The sequence below is a fragment of the Lampetra planeri genome, chromosome 56 (assembly GCF_965212315.1).
Source record: "Lampetra planeri chromosome 56, kcLamPlan1.2.h2, whole genome shotgun sequence".
Lineage (NCBI taxonomy): Eukaryota > Metazoa > Chordata > Hyperoartia > Petromyzontiformes > Petromyzontidae > Lampetra > Lampetra planeri.
This window is the reverse complement of record NC_136162.1, coordinates 1248198-1269357: the sequence shown is the minus strand read 5'-3', so window position 1 is coordinate 1269357 and position 21160 is coordinate 1248198. Positions and strand designations below refer to the sequence as shown.

The following is a 21160-nucleotide window of genomic DNA, read 5'->3' as shown; positions in this document are numbered from 1 at the left end:
TTTATGTTCTGTAGATGTAGATGCCACTGGTTCTTCACGTTCTGCAGATGTAGACGCCACTGGTTCTTTATGTTCTGTAGATGTAGATGCCACTGGATCTTCATGTTCTGCAGATGTAGATGCTACTGGTTCTTCATGTTCTGCAGATGTAGACGCCACTGGTTCTTCACGTTCTGCAGATGTAGATGCTACTGGTTCTTCATGCTCTGCAGATGTAGACGCCACTGGTTCTTTATGTTCTGCAGATGTCGATGTCACTGGTTCTTCATGTTCTGCAGATGTAGATGTCACTGGATCTTCATGTTCTGTAGTTGTAGATGCCACTGGTTCTTCATGTTCTGTAGTTGTAGATGCCACTGGTTCTTCACGTTCTGCAGATGTAGATACCACTGCTTCTTCATGTTCTGCAGATGTAGATGCCACTGGCTCTTCACGTTCTGCAGATGTAGACGCCACTGGTTCTTTATGTTCTGCAGATGTAGATGTCACTGGTTCTTCCTGTTCTGCAGATGCCACTGCTTCTTCATGTTCTGCAGATGTAGATGCCACTGGTTCTTCACGTTCTGCAGATGTAGATGCCACTGGTTCTTCATGTTCCGCAGATGTAGACGCCACTGGTTCTTTATGTTCTGCAGATGCAGATGTCACTGGATCTTCATGTTCTGTAGTTGTAGATGCCACTGGATCTTCATGTTCTGTAGTTGTAGATGCCACTGGTTCTTCACGTTCTGTAGAGGTATATGCCACTGGATCTTCATGTTCTGTAGTTGTAGATGCCACTGGTTCTTCACGTTCTGTAGATGTAGATGCCACTGGATCTTCATGTTCTGTAATTGTAGATGCCACTGGTTCTTTATGTTCTGCAGATGTAGATGTCACTGGTTCCTCACGTTTTGTAGATGCCACTGGATCTTCATGTTCTGTAGTTGTAGATGCCACTGGTTCCTCACGTTCTGTAGATGCCACTGGTTCTTCATGTTCTGTAGTTGTAGATGCCACTGGTTCTTCACGTTCTGTAGATGCCACTGGTTCTTCATGTTCTGTAGTTGTAGATGCCACTGGTTCCTCACGTTCTGTAGATGCCACTGGATCTTCATGTTCTGTAGTTGTAGATGCCACTGGTTCTTCACGTTCTGTAGATGTAGATGCCACTGGATCTTCACGTTCTGTAGATATAGATGCCACTGGATCTTCATGTTCTGTAGTTGTAGATGCCACTGGTTCCTCACGTTCTGTAGATGCCACTGGTTCTTCATGTTCTGTAGATGTAGATGTCACTGGTTCTTCATGTTCTGTAGATGCAGATTTCACTGGTTCTTCATGTTCTGCAGATGTAGATGCTACTGGTTCTTCATGTTCTGCAGATGTAGACGCCACTGGTTCTTCACGTTCTGCAGATGTAGATGCTACTGGTTCTTCATGCTCTGCAGATGTAGACGCCACTGGTTCTTTATGTTCTGCAGATGTCGATGTCACTGGTTCTTCATGTTCTGCAGATGTAGATGTCACTGGATCTTCATGTTCTGTAGTTGTAGATGCCACTGGTTCTTCATGTTCTGTAGTTGTAGATGCCACTGGTTCTTCACGTTCTGCAGATGTAGATACCACTGCTTCTTCATGTTCTGCAGATGTAGATGCCACTGGTTCTTCCTGTTCTGCAGATGCCACTGCTTCTTCATGTTCTGCAGATGTAGATGCCACTGGTTCTTCACGTTCTGCAGATGTAGACGCCACTGGTTCTTTATGTTCTGCAGATGTAGATGTCACTGGTTCTTCCTGTTCTGCAGATGCCACTGCTTCTTCATGTTCTGCAGATGTAGATGCCACTGGTTCTTCACGTTCTGCAGATGTAGATGCCACTGGTTCTTCATGTTCCGCAGATGTAGACGCCACTGGTTCTTTATGTTCTGCAGATGCAGATGTCACTGGATCTTCATGTTCTGTAGTTGTAGATGCCACTGGATCTTCATGTTCTGTAGTTGTAGATGCCACTGGTTCTTCACGTTCTGTAGAGGTATATGCCACTGGATCTTCATGTTCTGTAGTTGTAGATGCCACTGGCTCTTCACGTTCTGCAGATGTAGACGCCACTGGTTCTTTATGTTCTGCAGATGTAGATGTCACTGGTTCTTCCTGTTCTGTAATTGTAGATGCCACTGGTTCTTTATGTTCTGCAGATGTAGATGTCACTGGTTCCTCACGTTTTGTAGATGCCACTGGATCTTCATGTTCTGTAGTTGTAGATGCCACTGGATCTTCACGTTCTGTAGATATAGATGCCACTGGATCTTCATGTTCTGTAGTTGTAGATGCCACTGGTTCTTTATGTTCTGCAGATGTAGATGCCACTGGTTCCTCACGTTCTGTAGATGCCACTGGTTCTTCATGTTCTGTAGATGTAGATGTCACTGGTTCTTCATGTTCTGTAGATGCAGATTTCACTGGTTCTTCATGTTCTGCAGATGTAGATTCCATTGGTTATTCACGTTCTGCAGATGTAGATGCCACTGGTTATTCACGTTCTGCAGATGTTTATGCCACTGGTTATTCACGTTCTGCAGATGTTGATGCCACTAGTTCTTCGTGTTCTGCAGATGTAGATGTCACTGGATCTTCATGGTCTGTAGTTGTAGATGCCACTGGTTCTTCACGTTCTGTAGATATATATGCCACTGGTTGTTCATGTTCTGTAGATGTAGATGCCACCACCATATGTTGCGTGGCGGTTGAACTTACGACTCTCGGTCGGAACTGTCAACTGGATGTACTGACCAGGTTTGTTTGTATCTCTGAAAGTTCGTAAGTCGAGGAGTCCGTCTGCACTCCCTATCCAATTCTCAACAAACCACTCGACACTCTTGTGCGGCTTTTAAAACAAACAAACATGTAATAATAGGAAACGACGTTTCGGGCAATTTCCCTCCTCCTTCAAAGCACGCACATCTCTCCCCACATGTACTGCACGTCTGGGGATATGACGGGAGCGAGATTTGACGCCTGGGTTCGACTCCCGAAGCGGGCGCCCCGTTGCGTCTGTGTGAAGGGTGTATGTTCTCCCCTCGTTCTGCAGTGAGTGTGTGTGTGTCTGTGTCCAACAGCTGTTGACCATCACAGAGGGTAACGCGTCGTTAAACCCGCCACCACCCGACACAGCCCATTGGTGAGGTTTGCCACGTAAAACAGAACGTGGCGATGTCGTTGCTAGGTACAGCGCACACCGGCTGTGTGTTGGAGAGCAGACGAAATGGCACGTTCTGTTTCCGTGACAGACCTTATTGATTGGCCGTGGTCGAATGGTGGCGGGTTTAACGATGCATTTGTATTTACGCGATCGATCTAACTTTTTATGGAGTTATAACATTATATATGTCAAGGCCGTAATTATAATATATTTTTTTTAGGGGGGGGCATGTGCCCCCCCCAATATTAAAATATGCTCCATCCTATGTGGTAGTGAATTTTAATTTGGAGCTTTCGTGACTGCAGGAATTACTCTTTGGTTCTTTCGGTAAAGTCACGTATAAAGATAAAATAATAAATGAAATAATAGCATTACTTAATTTAAGATAAAATAAGAAATTAAATAATAGCATTATTTATTTTATTATTTTTTATAAAAAATAATAATACATTAAATAATAGCATTACTTAATTTAAGATAAAATAAGAAATTAAATAATAGCATTATTTAATTTATTATTTTATCTTTATACGTGACTTTACCGAAAGAACCAAGAAGATGAATCCCTGCAGTCACGAAAGCTTTAAATAAAAAGTAGTGAATTTTGTTAATATTTCAGGCAGGAAATTCGTCTTAAAATTTTGATTTTTTTTCTGGTGGGGGGGGGGGGAAGATCTGGTCCCCCCCAATGTTGGCACCATGGCTACGGCCTTGATATATGTAACAACAAAAATTTCGATTGATAATTACCAAAGCGATGCAAGGCTGCAGAGATAGGTCAAGTACCATCGGTGTCGAGGTGACTTGGGGTTGTCGCTCACTCGCCACTTACGATAGCCGTGCCCCACCGCCAAATCGGACGATCTGCGAACTGCGAGCAACTGGGCGCAGTGCGCTAACCACTGCGCCACCGCTCCCCACCAGCCCCCCGTGCCTGGTGGTGAGTCACCGCCGAGGAGGAGTGGAGGGAGAGCGGTGAGGGCGGTGAGGGCGAGCTGGGAGCGGGCAGGTGAGCGGGCGATAAGGGGAGCGAGAGAGGAAACGGGGGCAGGCGAGGGAGTGAGAGAGAGTGCCTGAGTGTGTGGGGGTGTGTGGTGAGTGTGAGTGTGTGAGAGTGTGTGGTGAGTGTGTGTGGTGAGTGTGAGTGAGTGTGTGTGGTGAGAGTGAGTGAGTGAGAGTGAGTGGGTGTGTGGTGAGTGTGTGTGTGTGGAGAGTGAGTGTGTGTGGTGAGTGAGAGAGTGTGTGGAGAGTGAGTGTGTGTGGTGAGTGAGTGGGTGTGTGGTGAGTGTGTGTGTGTGGAGAGTGAGTGTGTGTGGTGAGTGAGAGAGTGTGTGGAGAGTGAGTGTGTGTGGTGAGTGAGAGTGTGTGTGTGTGTGGTGAGTGTGTGGGGGTGTGTGGGGAGAGTGTGTGGGGGGTGTGGTGAGAGTGAGTGTGTGAGAGTGTGTGTGGTGGGAGTGAGTGTGTGAGAGTGTGTGTGTGGTGAGAGTGTGTGTGGTGAGAGTGTGTGGGTGTGTGGAGAGTGAGTGTGTGTGGTGAGTGAGAGTGTGTGTGTGTGGTGAGTGAGTGTGTGAGAGTGTGTGTGGTGAGTGTGTGGGGGTGTGTGGGGAGAGTGTGTGGGGGGTGTGGTGAGAGTGAGTGTGTGAGAGTGTGTGGGTGTGTGGTGAGTGAGAGAGTGTGTGGAGAGTGAGTGTGTGTGGTGAGTGAGAGTGTGTGTGTGTGGTGAGTGAGTGTGTGAGAGTGTGTGTGGTGAGAGTGTGTGTGGTGAGTGTGTGTGGCGAGAATGAGTGAGTGTGTGAGAGTGTGAGGGTGTGGTGAGTGAGAGTGTGAGTGTGTGGGTGGTGAGAGTGAGTGAGTGAGAGTGAGTAGGTGTGTGGTGAGTGAGAGTGGGTGTGGAGAGTGAGTGTGTGTGGTGAGTGAGAGAGTGTGTGTGTGGTGAGTGTGTGGGGAGAGTGTGTGTGGTGAGAGTGAGTGAGTGAGAGTGAGTGGGTGTGTGGGGAGTGAGAGTGGGTGTGGTGAGTGAGTGTGTGTGGTGAGTGTGTGTGGCGAGAATGAGTGAGTGTGTGAGAGTGTGAGGGTGTGGTGAGTGAGAGTGTGAGTGTGTGTGTGGAGAGTGAGTGTGTGTGGTGAGTGAGAGAGTGTGTGTGTGTGGTGAGTGTGTGGGGAGAGTGTGTGTGGTGAGAGTGAGTGAGTGAGAGTGAGTGGGTGTGTGGTGAGTGTGTGTGTGTGGAGAGTGAGTGTGTGTGGTGAGTGAGAGAGTGTGTGGAGAGTGAGTGTGTGTGGTGAGTGAGAGTGTGTGTGTGTGTGGTGAGTGTGTGGGGGTGTGTGGGGAGAGTGTGTGGGGGGTGTGGTGAGAGTGAGTGTGTGAGAGTGTGTGTGGAGAGTGTGAGTGAGTGTGTGAGAGTGGGTGTGGAGAGTGAGTGTGTGTGGTGAGTGAGAGAGTGTGTGTGTGGTGAGTGTGTGGGGAGAGTGTGTGTGGTGAGAGTGAGTGAGTGAGAGTGAGTAGGTGTGTGGTGAGTGAGAGTGGGTGTGGAGAGTGAGTGTGTGTGGTGAGTGTGAGAGAGTGTGTGTGTGGTGAGTGTGTGGGGAGAGTGTGTGTGGTGAGAGTGAGTGTGTGAGAGTGAGTGATTGAGAGTGAGTGGGTGTGTGATGAGTGAGAGTGGGTGTGGTGAGTGAGTGAGTGTGTGGTGTGTGAGAGTGAGTGTATGTGGTGAGAGTGAGTGTGTGTGGTGAGTGTGTGGTGAGGGTGAGTGTGTGTGGTGAGTGTGTGGTGAGGGTGAGTGTGAGAGTGTGTGGTGAGTGTTTGTGTGTGTGGGGAGTGTTTGTGTGTGTGGTGAGTGTGTGTGTGGTGAGTGTGAGAGTGCGTGGTGAGTGTGTGGTGAGGGTGAGTGTGAGAGTGTGTGGTGAGTGTTTGTGTGCGTGGTGAGTGTGTGTGGTGAGAGTGTATGTGTGGAGAGTGAGTGTGTGTGGTGAGTGAGAGTGTGTGTGTGGTGAGTGTGTGTGTGGTGAGTGTGTGTGGTGAGTGTGTGCGGTGAGAGTGAGAGTGTGGTGAGTGAGAGTGAGTGTGTGTGGTGAGTGAGTGTGTGTGTGGTGAGTGTGTGGGGGTGTGTGGAGAGAGTGTGTGTGGTGAGTGAGAGTGAGTGTGTGTGGTGAGTGTGTGTGTGGTGAGTGTGTGTGTGGTGAGTGTGTGTGGTGAGTGTGTGCGGTGAGAGTGAGTGTGTGGTGTGTGAGAGTGAGTGTATGTGGTGAGAGTGAGTGTGTGTGGTGAGTGTGTGGTGAGGGTGAGTGTGAGAGTGTGTGGTGAGTGTTTGTGTGTGTGGGGAGTGTTTGTGTGTGTGGTGAGTGTGTGTGTGGTGAGTGTGCGTGGTGAGTGTGTGTGGTGAGAGTGTATGTGTGGAGAGTGAGTGTGTGTGGTGAGTGAGAGTGTGTGTGTGGTGAGTGTGTGTGTGGTGAGTGTGTGTGTGGTGAGTGTGCGTGGTGAGTGTGTGTGGTGAGAGTGAGTGTGTGGAGAGTGAGTGTGTGTGGTGAGTGAGAGTGTGTGTGTGGTGAGTGTGTGTGTGGTGAGTGTGTGTGGTGAGTGTGTGCGGTGAGAGTGAGTGTGTGGTGAGTGAGAGTGAGTGTGTGTGGTGAGTGAGTGTGTGTGTGGTGAGTGTGTGGGGGTGTGTGGAGAGAGTGTGTGTGGTGAGAGTGAGTGTGTGGTGAGTGAGAGTGAGTGTGTGGTGAGGGTGTGGTGAGGGTGAGTGTGAGTGTGAGAATGTGTGTGTGTGGTGAGTGAGAATGGGTGTGTGTTGTGAGTGTGGGGTGTGTGGTGAGTGTGTGTGGTGTGTGAGAGTGAGTGTGTGTGTGGTGATTGTGAGTGAGTGTGCGTGGTGAGTGTGTGTGGTGAGTGTGTATGTGTGGAGAGTGAGTGTGTGTGGTGAGTGAGTGTGTGTGTGGTGAGTGTGTGTGTGTGTGGTGAGTGCGTGTGTGGTGAGTGTGTGTGGTGAGTGTGTGTGAGAATGTGAGAGTGTGAGGGTGAGTGTGTGTGAGAGAGAGAGAGAGTGGGTGTGTGGTGAGAGTGAGTGTGTGAGAGTGTGAGAGTGTGAGGGTGAGTGTGTGTGAGAGAGAGAGAGTGTGTGTGTGTGGTGAGAGTGAGTGTGTGAGAGTGTGAGAGTGTGAGAGTGTGAGGGTGAGTGTGTGTGAGAGTGTGAGAGTGTGAGGGTGAGTGTGTGTGAGAGAGAGAGAGAGTGGGTGTGTGGTGAGAGTGAGTGTGTGAGAGTGTGAGAGTGTGAGAGTGTGAGGGTGAGTGTGTGTGAGAGTGTGAGAGTGTGAGGGTGAGTGTGTGTGAGAGAGAGAGAGAGTGGGTGTGTGGTGAGAGTGAGTGTGTGAGAGTGTGAGAGTGTGAGAGTGTGAGGGTGAGTGTGTGTGAGAGAGAGAGTGTGTATGTGGTCAGAGTGAGTGTGTGAGAGTGAGTGTGTGGTGTGTGAGAATGAGTGTGTGAGAGTGAGTGTGTGTGTGGTTAGAATGAGTGTGTGAGAGTGAGTGTGTGGTGTGTGAGAATGAGTGTGTGAGAGTGAGTGTGTGTGTGGTTAGAATGAGTGTGTGAGAGTGAGTGTGTGGTGTGTGAGAATGAGTGTGTGTGCGGTGAGAGTGAGTGTGTGAGAGTGAGTGTGTGGTGTGTGAGTGTGTGTGGTGAGAGTGAGTGTGTGACAGTGAGTGTGTGTGTGGTGAGGGTGAGTGTGTGTGAGAGAGAGAGTGTGTATGTGGTCAGAGTGAGTGTGTGAGAGTGAGTGTGTGGTGTGTGAGAATGAGTGTGTGAGAGTGAGTGTGTGTGTGGTGAGAGTGAGTGTGTGAGAGTGAGTGTGTGTGTGGTGAGAGTGAGTGTGTGAGAGTGAGTGTGTGTGTGGTGAGAGTGAGTGTGTGAGAGTGAGTGTGTGGTGTGTGAGAATGAGTGTGTGTGGTGAGTGAGTGTGTGTGTGGTGAGTGTGTGGGGGTGTGTGGAGAGAGTGTGTGTGGTGAGAGTGAGTGTGTGGTGAGTGAGAGTGAGTGTGTGGTGAGGGTGTGGTGAGGGTGAGTGTGAGTGTGAGAATGTGTGTGTGTGGTGAGTGAGAATGGGTGTGTGTTGTGAGTGTGGGGTGTGTGGTGAGTGTGTGTGGTGTGTGAGAGTGAGTGTGTGTGTGGTGATTGTGAGTGAGTGTGCGTGGTGAGTGTGTGTGGTGAGTGTGTATGTGTGGAGAGTGAGTGTGTGTGGTGAGTGAGTGTGTGTGTGGTGAGTGTGTGTGTGTGTGGTGAGTGCGTGTGTGGTGAGTGTGTGTGGTGAGTGTGTGTGAGAATGTGAGAGTGTGAGGGTGAGTGTGTGTGAGAGAGAGAGAGTGTGTGTGTGTGGTGAGAGTGAGTGTGTGAGAGTGTGAGAGTGTGAGGGTGAGTGTGTGTGAGAGAGAGAGTGTGTATGTGGTCAGAGTGAGTGTGTGAGAGTGAGTGTGTGGTGTGTGAGAATGAGTGTGTGAGAGTGAGTGTGTGTGTGGTGAGAGTGAGTGTGTGAGAGTGAGTGTGTGTGTGGTGAGAGTGAGTGTGTGAGAGTGAGTGTGTGTGTGGTGAGAGTGAGTGTGTGAGAGTGAGTGTGTGGCGTGTGAGTGTGTGTGGTGAGAATGAGTGTGTGAGAGTGTGAGGGTTTGAGAGTGTGTGTAAGAGTGTGAGAGTGAGTGTGTGACAGTGAGTGTGTGTGCGGTGAGAGTGAGTGTGTGAGAGTGAGTGTGTGAGTGTGTGTGGTGTGTGAGTGTGTGTGGTGAGAATGAGTGTGTGAGAGTGTGAGGGTTTGAGAGTGTGTGTGAGAGTGTGAGAGTGAGTGTGTGACAGTGAGTGTGTGTGTGGTGAGAGGTGAGTGTGTGAGAGTGAGTGTGTGTGGTGAGAATGAGTGTGTGAGAGTGTGAGGGTTGAGAGTCGTGTGAGAGTGTGAGAGTGAGTGTGTGACAGTGAGTGTGTGAGTGTGTGAGAGTGCAGAGTGTGAGCTGTGAGTGTGTGAGAGTGAGTGTGTGACAGTGAGTGCTGTGTGTCGGTGAGAGTGAGTGGTGTGAGGAGTGTGAGGGTTCGAGAGTGTGTCTGTCTGTGTGTGTCTGTGTGTGTGTATGAGTGGTGTGCAGCGGTTAGCACTGCGCTAAGAACCTGGCGACCCGGGTTCGATTCCCGCTCACGACCAACACCGGTGGACGATTATCTGAACCGGTCCTGGGCCTCCTCTAGGTCGACTCAGCCTCAAATGGGTACCTTGTGCGGTGTGTAAACATCGCCACTGGGGAGACAAAGGCGGCCGGGCGCGGTGCTGGCCACCCACCCCCTCGTGTGCCGTGCCGGCCTTCATAGGTGCTCGCTAACAGCACTTGCCCCTACAGCCTGTTAAGGCTACACGGGGGATCTTTGCCTTTGTGTTGAGGGCTGATAAGGGGCAGGAGAGAGGAAAAGGGGAACAAGTGAGATAATGTGTGTGAGTGTGAGAGAGAGTGTGAGAGAGTGTGAGAGTGTGAGAGTGTGTGGGAGGGTGAGTGTGTGAGAGGGTGTGAGAGTGTGAGTGTGTGTGAGTGTGTGTGAGAGGGAGTGTGTGTGAGAGAGAGAGTGTGAGAGAGAGTGTGGTGAGTGTGTGTGAGAGAGTGTGAGTGTGTGAGACAGTGTGTGTGAGTGTGTCTGAGGGAGTGTGAGTGTGTGTGAGTCGATGGGTAGTGTTAGTCTATGGGCAATGTTGAGTCTATGGGCAGTGTTGAGTTTATGGGCAGTGTTAGTCTATGGGCAGTGTTAGTCTATGGGCAGTGTGAGTCTATGGGCAGTGTTGAGTTTATGGGTAGTGTTGAGTCTATGGGCAGTGTTAGTCTATGGGCAGTGTTGAGTCTATGGGTAGTGTTAGTCTATGGGCAGTGTTGAGTCTATGGGTAGTGTTTGTCTATGGGCAGTGTTAGTCTATGGGCAGTGTTAGTCTATGGGCAGTGTTAGTCTATGGGCAGTGTTAGTCTATGGGCAGTGTGAGTCTATGGGCAGTGTTAGTCTATGGGCAGTGTGAGTCTATGGGTAGTGTTGAGTCTATGGGCAGTGTTAGTCTATGGGCAGTGTTAGTCTGTGGGTAGTGTTAATCTATGGGTAGTGTTAGTCTATGGGCAGTGTTGAGTCTATGGGTAGTGTTGAGTCTATGGGCAGTGTTGAGTCTATGGGCAGTGTTGAGTCTATGGGCAGTGTTGAGTCTATGGGCAGTGTTGAGTCTATGGGTCGTGTTGAGTCTATGGGCATTGTGAGTCTATGGTGCAGTGTTAGTCTATGGGTAGTGTTGAGTCTATGGGTAGTGGTGAGTCTATGGGTAGTGTTAGTCTATGGTGCAGTGTTAGTCTATGGGCAGTGTTGAGTCTATGGGCAGTGTTGAGTCTATGGGCAGTGTTGAGTCTATGGGTAGTGGTGAGTCTATGGGCAGTGTTGAGTCTATGGGTAGTGTTGAGTCTATGGGTAGTGGTGAGTCTATGGGTAGTGTTAGTCTATGGTGCAGTGTTAGTCTATGGGCAGTGTTGAGTCTATGGGCAGTGTTGAGTCTATGGGTAGTGGTGAGTCTATGGGTAGTGTTAGTCTATGGTGCAGTGTTAGTCTATGGGCAGTGTTGCGTCTATGGGCAGTGTTGAGTCTATGGGCAGTGTTGAGTCTATGGGTAGTGGTGAGTCTATGGGCAGTGTTGAGTCTATGGGTAGTGTGTATGTCGAACTTCTTTCGCACCGTACGTAGCCAACCGTGCTGATCGGTATTGGCCAAAAACATCCCACTGCTGCCTGCAAATTACCCCATGGGGATTGTGCATAGCACCAACATCGCCCCATGCTGCGAACAGTTGCCAGGACGCTTTTGAAAGAGACCAACTCACTCACACAGTCACTTACCCACTCACTAATTCACCCACTCACTCACCCACTGAATCATTCACCCACTAACTCACTTAGCCACTCGCTCATTCACCCACTCACTCACCCACTGAAGCATTCACCCACTCACTCACTTACCCACTCACTTATTCACCCACTCACTCACTCACTGAATCATTCACCCACTCACTCACTTACCCACTCACTAATTCACCCACCCACTCACTCACCCACTGAATCATTCACCCCACTCACTCACTTACCCACTCACTAATTCACCCACTCACTCACCCACTGACTTATTCACCCACTCACTCACTTAGCCACTCGCTCATTCACCCACTCACTCACCCACTGAATCATTCACCCACTCACTCACTTACCCACTCACTAATTCACCCACTCACTCATCCACTGAATCATTCACCCACTCACTCACTTACCCACTCACTAATTCACCCACTCACTCACCAACTGAATCATTCACCCCACTCACTCACTTACCCACTCACACATTCACCCACTCACTCACTCACTCACCCACTGAATCATTCACCCACTCACTCACTTACCCACTCACTATTCACCCACTCACTCACCCACTAAATCATTCACCCACTAACTCACTTACCCACTCACTCATTCACCCACTCACTCACCCACTGAATAATTCACCCACTCACTCACTTACCCACTCACTAATTCACCCACTCACTCACCCACTGAATCATTCACCCACTCACTCACTCACTTACCCACTCACTAATTCACCCACTCACTCACCCACTGAATCATTCACCCACTAACTCACTTACCACTCACTCATTCACCCACTCACTCACTCACTCACCCACTGAATCATTCACCCACTCACTCACTTACCCACTCACTCATCACCCACTCACTCACTCACTGAATCATTCACCCACTCACTCATTTACCCACTCGCTCATTCACCAACTCACTCACTCATTCACCCACTCACTCATTAATATAACTACAAACTAACTCACCCACTCACTCACCGACCAACTCACTCATTCACCCACCCACTCACTCACCCACCCATGTATCCACCCACTCATTCGTATAACCAAAAACTTACCACCCTGCCACCCTCCATGAACTCACCCATCCATCCATCCACTCACCCACTTCGTCATTCACTTACCCACCCACACTCACCCACCCACACATTCATTCATTCACTCACTCATCCACCCACACACTCACCGACCCACCCACCCACTCACCCACTCATGCACCCACCTAGTCATTCACCCAACCATTCACTCACCCACTCATTAATACAAACCACACACTCACTCACCCACCCACTTACTCATCCACCCACTCACTCACCCACCCACCCACTCACCCACTCATTTACTCACCCACCCACTCATTTACTCACCCACCCACCCACTCACTCGCCAACCAAACCCACTCACTCGCGCACCGACCCACTTACTTATCCACTCACTCATCCAGTCATCCACCCACCCACTAATTCACTCATCCACCCACTCACTCACTCACCCAGTCATTCACTCGCTCACCCAATCATTCTCTCACCCACGCATTCACCCACTCACTCACCCACCCACTCACCCACCCACTCATTCACTCACCCACCCACTCACTCACCTACCCACTCACTCACTCATTCACTCACCCACCCATTCACTCACTCACTCACTCACCCACCCATTCACTCGCTCACTAACCCATTCACTCACTCACTCACCCACCCACTCACTCACCCACTCACTCACCCACTCACCCACCCACCCACTCACTCACCCACCCACCCACTCACTCACCCACTCATTCACTCACCCACCCACTCACTCACCCACCTACTCACTCACTCACCCACCCACTCACTCACTCACCCACTCACCCACCCACTCACTCACCCACCCACCCACCCACTCACTCACCCACTCACTCACCCACCCACCCACCCACTCACTCACTCACCCACTCATTCACTCACCCACCCACTCACTCACCCACCCACCCACTCACTCACCCACTCACTCACCCACCCACCCACCCACTCACTCACCCACTCATTCACTCACCCACCCACTCACTCACCCACCCACCCACTCACTCACCCACCCACTCACTCACCCACCTACTCACTCACTCACCCACCCACTCACCCACCCAGCCACCCACTCACGTTCTACCCCCTCTCACCTGTGTCTCCTCGTCTCCCCGTCTCCGTGTCTCCCCGTGTCCCCGTGTCTCAGGACCGAGCCCGAGTCTCACGATGTCTCACACCGACGACGTCCACGAGCTGCGCGAGGCGTTCGCACGCGTGGGTGAGTGACGCTGCGGGGTCAGGGCCAAGGTCAAGGGGGGTCACGGTGAAGGTCACGGTCGGGGGGGAGGTTGGGCCTCGATGGGTAGAATTCCCCCCCCTCCACTCCCTGCTCGCCCCCCCCCCCCGCTTCAATCTGCACCCTCCCCCATCTCCTCCCACCCCCACCTGCCTCCCTTGCCCCCCCCCCCCCTTAAATCCGCACCCCCCCCCCCACTTATCCCCCCCTCCTCCCCCCCGCTGCCCTCCCCTCTTCAATCCGCCCCCCCTCTCCCCACCACTTCAATCCCCCCCTCTCCCCACCCCCTCTCCCTCCCTGCCCCCCTCCCACTTAAATCCGCACCCCCCCCCCCCACTCTCCCCCACCCTCCTACCCCCTGACCTCCGCCCTTCAATCCCCCCCCCCTCTCCCCACCTCCCTCTCCCTCCTTGCCCCCTCCCCTTAAATCCCCCCCCCCCCCATTCTCCCCACCCCCTCCCCCCTGCTGCCTCCCCCCTGCTGCCCCCCCCCCTGCTGCCTCCCCCCCCCCGTGTGCTGTAGACGTGGAGGGGCGGGGCTATGTGGGGGAGCAGGACCTCAAGGCGGTGTTCGACGCGGCGCGCTGCCCCCTCCCCGGGTTCCGCCTCCGTGAGCTCGCGGCCCAGAGGAGCGGAGACCTGGGCTTCGAGGAGTTCCTCAAGGTGAGCCGCTCACCACTAGTACACTCACCACTAGTACACTCACCACTAGTACACTCACCACTAGTACACTCACCACTAGCACACTCACCACTAGTACACTCACTCACCACTAGTACACTCACTCACCACTACACTCACCACTAGTACACTCACCACTAGTACACTCACCACTACACTCACTCACCACTAGTACACTCACCACTACATTCACTCACCACTACACTCACCACTAGTACACTCACCACTACACTCACTCACCACTAGTATACTCACTCACCACTAGTACACTCACCACGACACTCACCACTACACTCACCACTAGCACACTCACCACTACACTCACTCACCACTACACTCACCACTAGTACACTCACCACTAGTACACTCACCACTACACTCACCACCACTACACTCACCACTAGTACACTCACCACTAGTACACTCACCACCACTACACTCACCACTAGTACACTCACCACTAGTACACTCACCACTAGCACACTCACCACTACACTCACTCACCACTACACTCACCACTAGTACACTCACCACTAGTACACTCACCACCACTACACTCACCACCACTACACTCACCACTAGTACACTCACCACTAGTACACTCACCACCACTACACTCACCACTAGTACACTCACCACTAGTACACTCAGCACTACACTCACCACTAGTACACTCACCACTAGTACACTCACCACTACACTCACCACTAGTACACTCACCACTAGTACACTCACCACTACACTCACCACTAGTACACTCACCACTAGCACACTCAGCACTACACTCAGCACTACACTCACTCACCATCACACTCACTCACCACCACACTCACTCCCCACTACACTCACTACTACACTCACCACCACACTCACTCTCCACTAAACTCACCACTACACTCACTCACCACTACACTCACAACCGCACTCACTCACCACTAGTACACTCACCACTAGTACACTCACCACTATATTCACTCACCACTACACTCACCACTACACTCACTACTACACTCACTCACCCACCACCGCACTCACTCACCACTACACTCACCACTACACTCACTCACTCACCACCACACTCACCACTACACTCACCACTACACTCACGCACCACACCCACTCATCACTACACTCACCACCCCACTCACCACCACACTCACTCATCACCACACCCACTCATCAATACACTCACCATGATACATGTGACCCAGACTCGACCTGTGGATGTGAAATCTACACGGACCAGAGTCTAACTCAGAATCTTGAGCTCTGCAGCTCACCCAGACTTGGGCTTTAGATCCACCTTTAGAAGTCCACCGTGAGAAGTCCACCCCGTGACCTCAAGTAGAACTGTGGATTTCTAAACCCCAATGCGAACTCGAGTCTTGAGGTCTGTTGGTCACTTGTGTGTGTGTCACCTGGAGATACACACACACACACCTGTGTGTGTCACCTGGAGAAACACACACCTGTGTGTGTGTGTATCACCTGGAGATACACACACACACCTGTGTACGTGTGTGTCACCTGGAGATACAGACACACCTGTGTGTGTGTATCACCTGGAGATACACACACACGCCTGTGTATGTGTGTGTCACCTGGATATACAGACACACCTGTGTGTGTGTATCACCTGGAGATACACACACACCTGTGTGTGTGTTACCTGGAGATACACACACACCTGTGTGTATCACCTGGAGATACACACACACCACCTGTGTACGTGTGTGTCACCTGGAGATACAGACACACCTGTGTATGTGTATCACCTGGAGATACACACACACACCTGTGTATGTGTGTGTCACCTGGAGATACAGACACACCTGTCTGTGTGTATCACCTGGAGATACACACACACCTGTGTGTGTGTGTGTGTGTCACCTGGAGATACAGACACACCTGTGTGTGTGTGTGTCACCTGGAGATACAGACACACCTGTGTGTGTGTGTCACCTGGAGATACAGACACACCTGTGTGTGTGTATCACCTGGAGATACAGACACACCTGTGCGTGTGTGTGTGTGTCACCTGGAGATACAGACACACCTGTGCGTGTGTGTGTGTGTCACCTGGAGATACAAACACACCTGTGCGTGTGTGTGTGTGTCACCTGGAGATACAAACACACCTGTGTGTGCTGTGTCTCGCAGCTGTACACGGAGGTGAAGCGTGGCGAGGTGAGCAAGACGTTTCGCACCGTGATCCGGCAGAAGGAGGGTCTCTGCGCTGTCGGCGCGGCTCTCGGATATCTCCAGCGAGGGCACCCAGCACTCGTACTCAGGTAGCACGCACCTGGGTTCCATCCCGACACCTGCAGATGCCTGTTGTATATTTGCAGTTTGAGTGTCTCTCTCTCTTTCATCATCATCATCATCACGGTAGCAAGATGTTAACTTACCTCGCCTGGTGTGCACCAGGTCATGGGTTCGATCCTGGCCCCTGACGCCTGTTGTATATTTGGGTCCTTGTGCGTCTATCATCATCAAGATGGTGGTTGGTACGCGGGTAACACGCGCCTGGGTTCTATCCCGACACCTGAAGATGCCTGTTGTATATTTGGAGTTTGAGTGTCTCTCTCTTTCATCATCATCATAATCACGGTAGCAAGATGTTAACTACCTCGCCTGATGTGCACCAGCACCTGGGTTCCATCCCGACACCTGCAGATGCCTGTTGTATATTTGGAGTTTGAGTGTCTCTCTCTCTTTCATCATCATCATCACCATCATCACGGTGGCAATATGTTAACTACCTCGCCTGGTGTGCACCAGCTCGTGGCTTCGATCCCAAACCTGTCTATCATCATGGTGGTGGTGGTTGGGCGATGTTAACTAACCTATCGTGGTAGGCAGGAGGTTCGTGCGTTCGATCCCGAACCCTGACGCCTGCTGTCTATTAGGATTGTTGCGTGTCTCTCTCTCTCTCATCGTCGTCATCATCACCACGGAGGCTAGGAGATGTTAACTACTTCGCCCGGTACGCAGGAGGTCGTGGGTTCGATTCTGACCCCCTAATGATGCCTGTTGCGTGGACTATTTGACCGCTATGCATTTCCACGTCATGATAAGCCCACTCCGTTGAGCTGTCATTTGTGATAGAATAATCATCATCAGCGGCATCAGCAGCAGAAGAATAATCGTGAGCGGCATCCTCATCATCATTAACATCATCATCAACAACAGAAGCAGCATCACCAGCATCATCATCAGCAGTATAATCAACATCATCATCATCAGCAGTATAATCAACATCATCATCATCAGCAGTATAATCAACATCATCTATGGCAATAGCAGCTGTGAGCCAAGTGGGGGGCGGGGGGATATTCCCCATTGCCCCACCCCCCCATGCCCCCTTTGTATCCACCCCTGATCACCAGTGACTGCAACCACCACCTCACTCCTCACCACCACCGCCCCACCACCACCTCCTCACCACCACCTCCTCACCACCCTCACACCCGACCTCCTCCTCCACCTCCTCACCACCACCACCGCGCTCACCACCACCTCCTCACCACCACCACCTCCTCACCACCACCACCCCTCCTCCACCACCTCCTCCTCACCACCACCTCCTCACCACAACCACCTCCTCCACCACCACCACCTCCTCCACCACCACCTCCTCACCACCACCACCGCCCACTCACCTCCACCACCTCCTCACCTCCACCACCTCCTCACCACCACCACCACCTCCTCACCACCACTCCTCACCACCACCACCACTCCTCACCACCCACCTCCTCACCACCACCACCCTCCACCACCACCACCACCACCACCACCTCCTCACCACCACCACCACCTCCACCACCTCACCACCCACCACCCTCCTCACCACCACCACCTCCTCACCACCACCACCTCCTCACCACCACCACCTCCTCACCACCACCTCCTCACCCACCACCCTCCTCACCACCCACCACCACCACCTCCACCACCACCACCACCCCTCACCACCACCACCACCTCCTCACCACCACCACCTCCTCACCACTACCTCCACACCTCCACCACCACCTCCTCACCACCACCACCTCCTCACCACCACCACCTCCTCACCACCACCACCACTCCCTCACCACCACCACCCTCCTCACCACCACCTCCTCACCACCACCACCTCCCCACCACCACCTCCTCCTCACCACCACCTCCTCACCACCACCTCACTCCACCACCACCACCTCCTCACCACCACCACCACCTCCTCACCTCCCACCACCACCCACCCTCCACCACACCCCACCACCCTCCTCACCACCTCCCTCCTCACCACCACCTCCTCACCACCTCCTCCTCAACACCACCTCCTCACCACCACCACCTCCTCCTCCACCACCACCACCCACCACCACCTCCTCCTCACCTACCACCACCCTCACCACCACCTCCTCAACACCACCACCTCCTCACCACCACCTCCTCAACACCACCACCTCCTCACCACCACCTCCCCCAGCACCATCTCCTCACCACCCACCTCCTCAACACCACCTCCTCACCACCACCACCTCCTCACCACCACCTCCTCAACACCCACCTCTTCACCACCACCACCTCCTCACCACCACATCCCCCAGCACCATCTCCTCACCACCACCTCCTCAACACCACCTCCTCACCACCACCACCTCCTCACCACCACCACCACCACCACCATCTCCTCACCACCACCCTCCTCAACACCACCTCTTCACCACCACCTCCTCACCACCACCCCCCATCCTCCTGACTACCTTCTCAACACCTCCTCTCAACTTCATCCCACGTCATCCACACTTCCTCACCACCTCATCACCACCACCACCACCTCACCACCACCACCTCCTCACCACCACCACCTCCTCACCACCACTTCCTCACCACCACCTTCCCCACCACCACCTCCTCACCACCACCACCACCACCTCCCCCACCACCACCTCCTCACCACCACCAACTCACCACCTCCCTCCACCACCCGCTGTGTGTAGAGGAGGAGAAGGTGGGCGTTCGTGAACTGGATCAACGTGGCGCTGGAGCGCGACGCCGACTGCCGCCACGTGCTGCCCATGGACCCCGACACCGACGCGCTCTTCCGCTCCATGGGCGATGGCATCGTCCTCTGGTGGGTCCCTCCTCATTCCTCCACCTCCTCCTCCTCCACCTACTCATCCCTCCACATCCTCCACCTCGTCCACCTCCTCATCCTCCACCTCCTCCTCCACCTACTCATCCTCCATCTCCTCAACCTCCTCCACCTCCTCATGCGCCACGTCCTCCACGTCCACCTCCTCCTCCTCCTCCTCCACCTCCTCATCCTCCACTTCCTCCACCTCATCCTCCACCTCTTCCATCTCCTCATCCTCCACCTCCTCCACCTCCTCATCCTCCTCGTCCACCTCCTCCTCCTCCACCTCCTCAACCTCCTCCACCTCCTCGTCCACCTCCTCATCCTCCACCTCCTCCACCACCTCCACTTACCCTCCTACACCTCCTCCTCCACCTCCTCCTGATCTACCTCTCCTCCCATCCTCCACTTTCTCCTCCACCTCCCATCCTCCTCCTCCAGCTCATCCCATCCACCTCCTCACATCCGCTACCTCCTCCAATTCTCCTCCTCCTGCTCCACCACCTCCACCACCTCCACTCGCCATCCTCCTTCTTTCCTCCTCCTCCTCCCACCCACCACCTTCTCCACATCATCCTCCACCTCTTCCCCCTGCTGCTCCCTCCTCCTGCTTGTGGTAGTGATGCTTGCTATGGCTAGTGCTGTGGCTAGTGCTGGTGGCTAGTGTGTTAGTGTGGGTGCGTGTGGGGAGCGGTAGTGTAATAGTTAGCGCTACGCTGCGCTGCGAACCTGGCGACCCCAGTTCGATTCCCGCTCACGGCCAACACCCAGTGACGATTATCTGAACCGGTATTGGGCCTCCCCTAGGTCGACTCAGCCTCAAATGAGTACCTGGTGCGGTGTAGTAAACATCGCCACTGGGGAGACAAAGGCGGTCGGGCGCGGTGCTGGCCACCCACCCCCCTCGTGTGCCATTCCGGCCTTCATAGGTGCTCGCTAACAGCACTTGCCCCTACAGTCTGTTGAGGCTACACGGGTGATCTTTGATCTTTGCTAGTGTTGGTGCTAGTGGCGTGTGACACCCTCCCCCCCCCCTTGTCCCGTGCAGTAAGATGATCAACCACTCGGTGCCGGACACAATCGACGAGCGGACGATCAACAAGAAGAAGCTCACCCCGTTCACCATCCAGGTGAGCGACACTCGGACAAAGACAAAGATCCCCCGCGTAGCCTCAACAGACTGTTGGGGGCAAGTGCTGGTAGCGACTTAGCAGCGCCTATGGAGGCCGGCACTGTGGCACACACGGAGGGGGTGGGTGGCCAGCACCACGCCTGGCCGCCTTTGTCTCCCCAGTGTTCATGTTTACTGCACCGCACCAGGTACTCGGCTGATTGCTGAGTCCCAGGAGCTGTTCAGATAATCGCTACTGTGGGGGGCTGACACCCACCTCCCCGCTCCCCATGCCCCCCATCTCGCCGGGCCCCCTCCGATCGGGCGATCGCCCCCCCCCGCCCCAGCGCCCTCTCTCAGGGACATGGCCACGTGGCTGGCTCACCACCGCCCGGAGTTACCCACACACTCCCCCCCACGTACACCACCACTGACGCGGCGGTGGCTGCGTGCACGCGCGCGCCCCTGCAGGCGCTCGTTGCTCACAAAGGCGAGCGCTAGAAATAGCCGTGTGAACATGCACCCCCTCCACTCCGCTGGATAAGCCTGAATCCGCCGTGCAAACAGATGGTAGCGGGAAAAGAGCGGCTGGGACAGGGCTGCGGGGCACGCCTCACCGTGAACGCCAGTTTTACTGTGTAAAGCGCGCTGTGTGAACACGCACGCGAGCGCAAGCGCGTGCACACGACGGTGGTGGGTGGGCAATGGTGGGGGGGGGGCGGTGGTGGGGGGGTGGTGGTGGTGGTAGGAGGGGCGGTGGTGGGTGGGGGCGGTGGTAGGAGGGGCGGTGGTGGGTGGGGGCGGTGGTGTGGAGGGGGCGGTGAATGGTGGGGGGTGGCGGTGG

At 53.3% G+C, this 21160-nt stretch overlaps 1 protein-coding gene across 1 annotated transcript in view; it reads left to right on the top strand.

Moving 5' to 3' along the window:
- The window catches only part of LOC144735667 (plastin-3-like), a 43599-nt gene that overhangs the window by 4701 nt on the left and 17738 nt on the right, over positions 1-21160 (top strand). The window contains 7 exon segments of the mRNA XM_078618132.1: positions 13305-13376; positions 13917-14056; positions 16235-16321; positions 16323-16365; positions 19069-19082; positions 19084-19202; positions 20254-20335. Coding sequence (XP_078474258.1) covers positions 13325-13376; positions 13917-14056; positions 16235-16321; positions 16323-16365; positions 19069-19082; positions 19084-19202; positions 20254-20335 — 537 coding nt within the window. The 5' untranslated portion in view covers positions 13305-13324.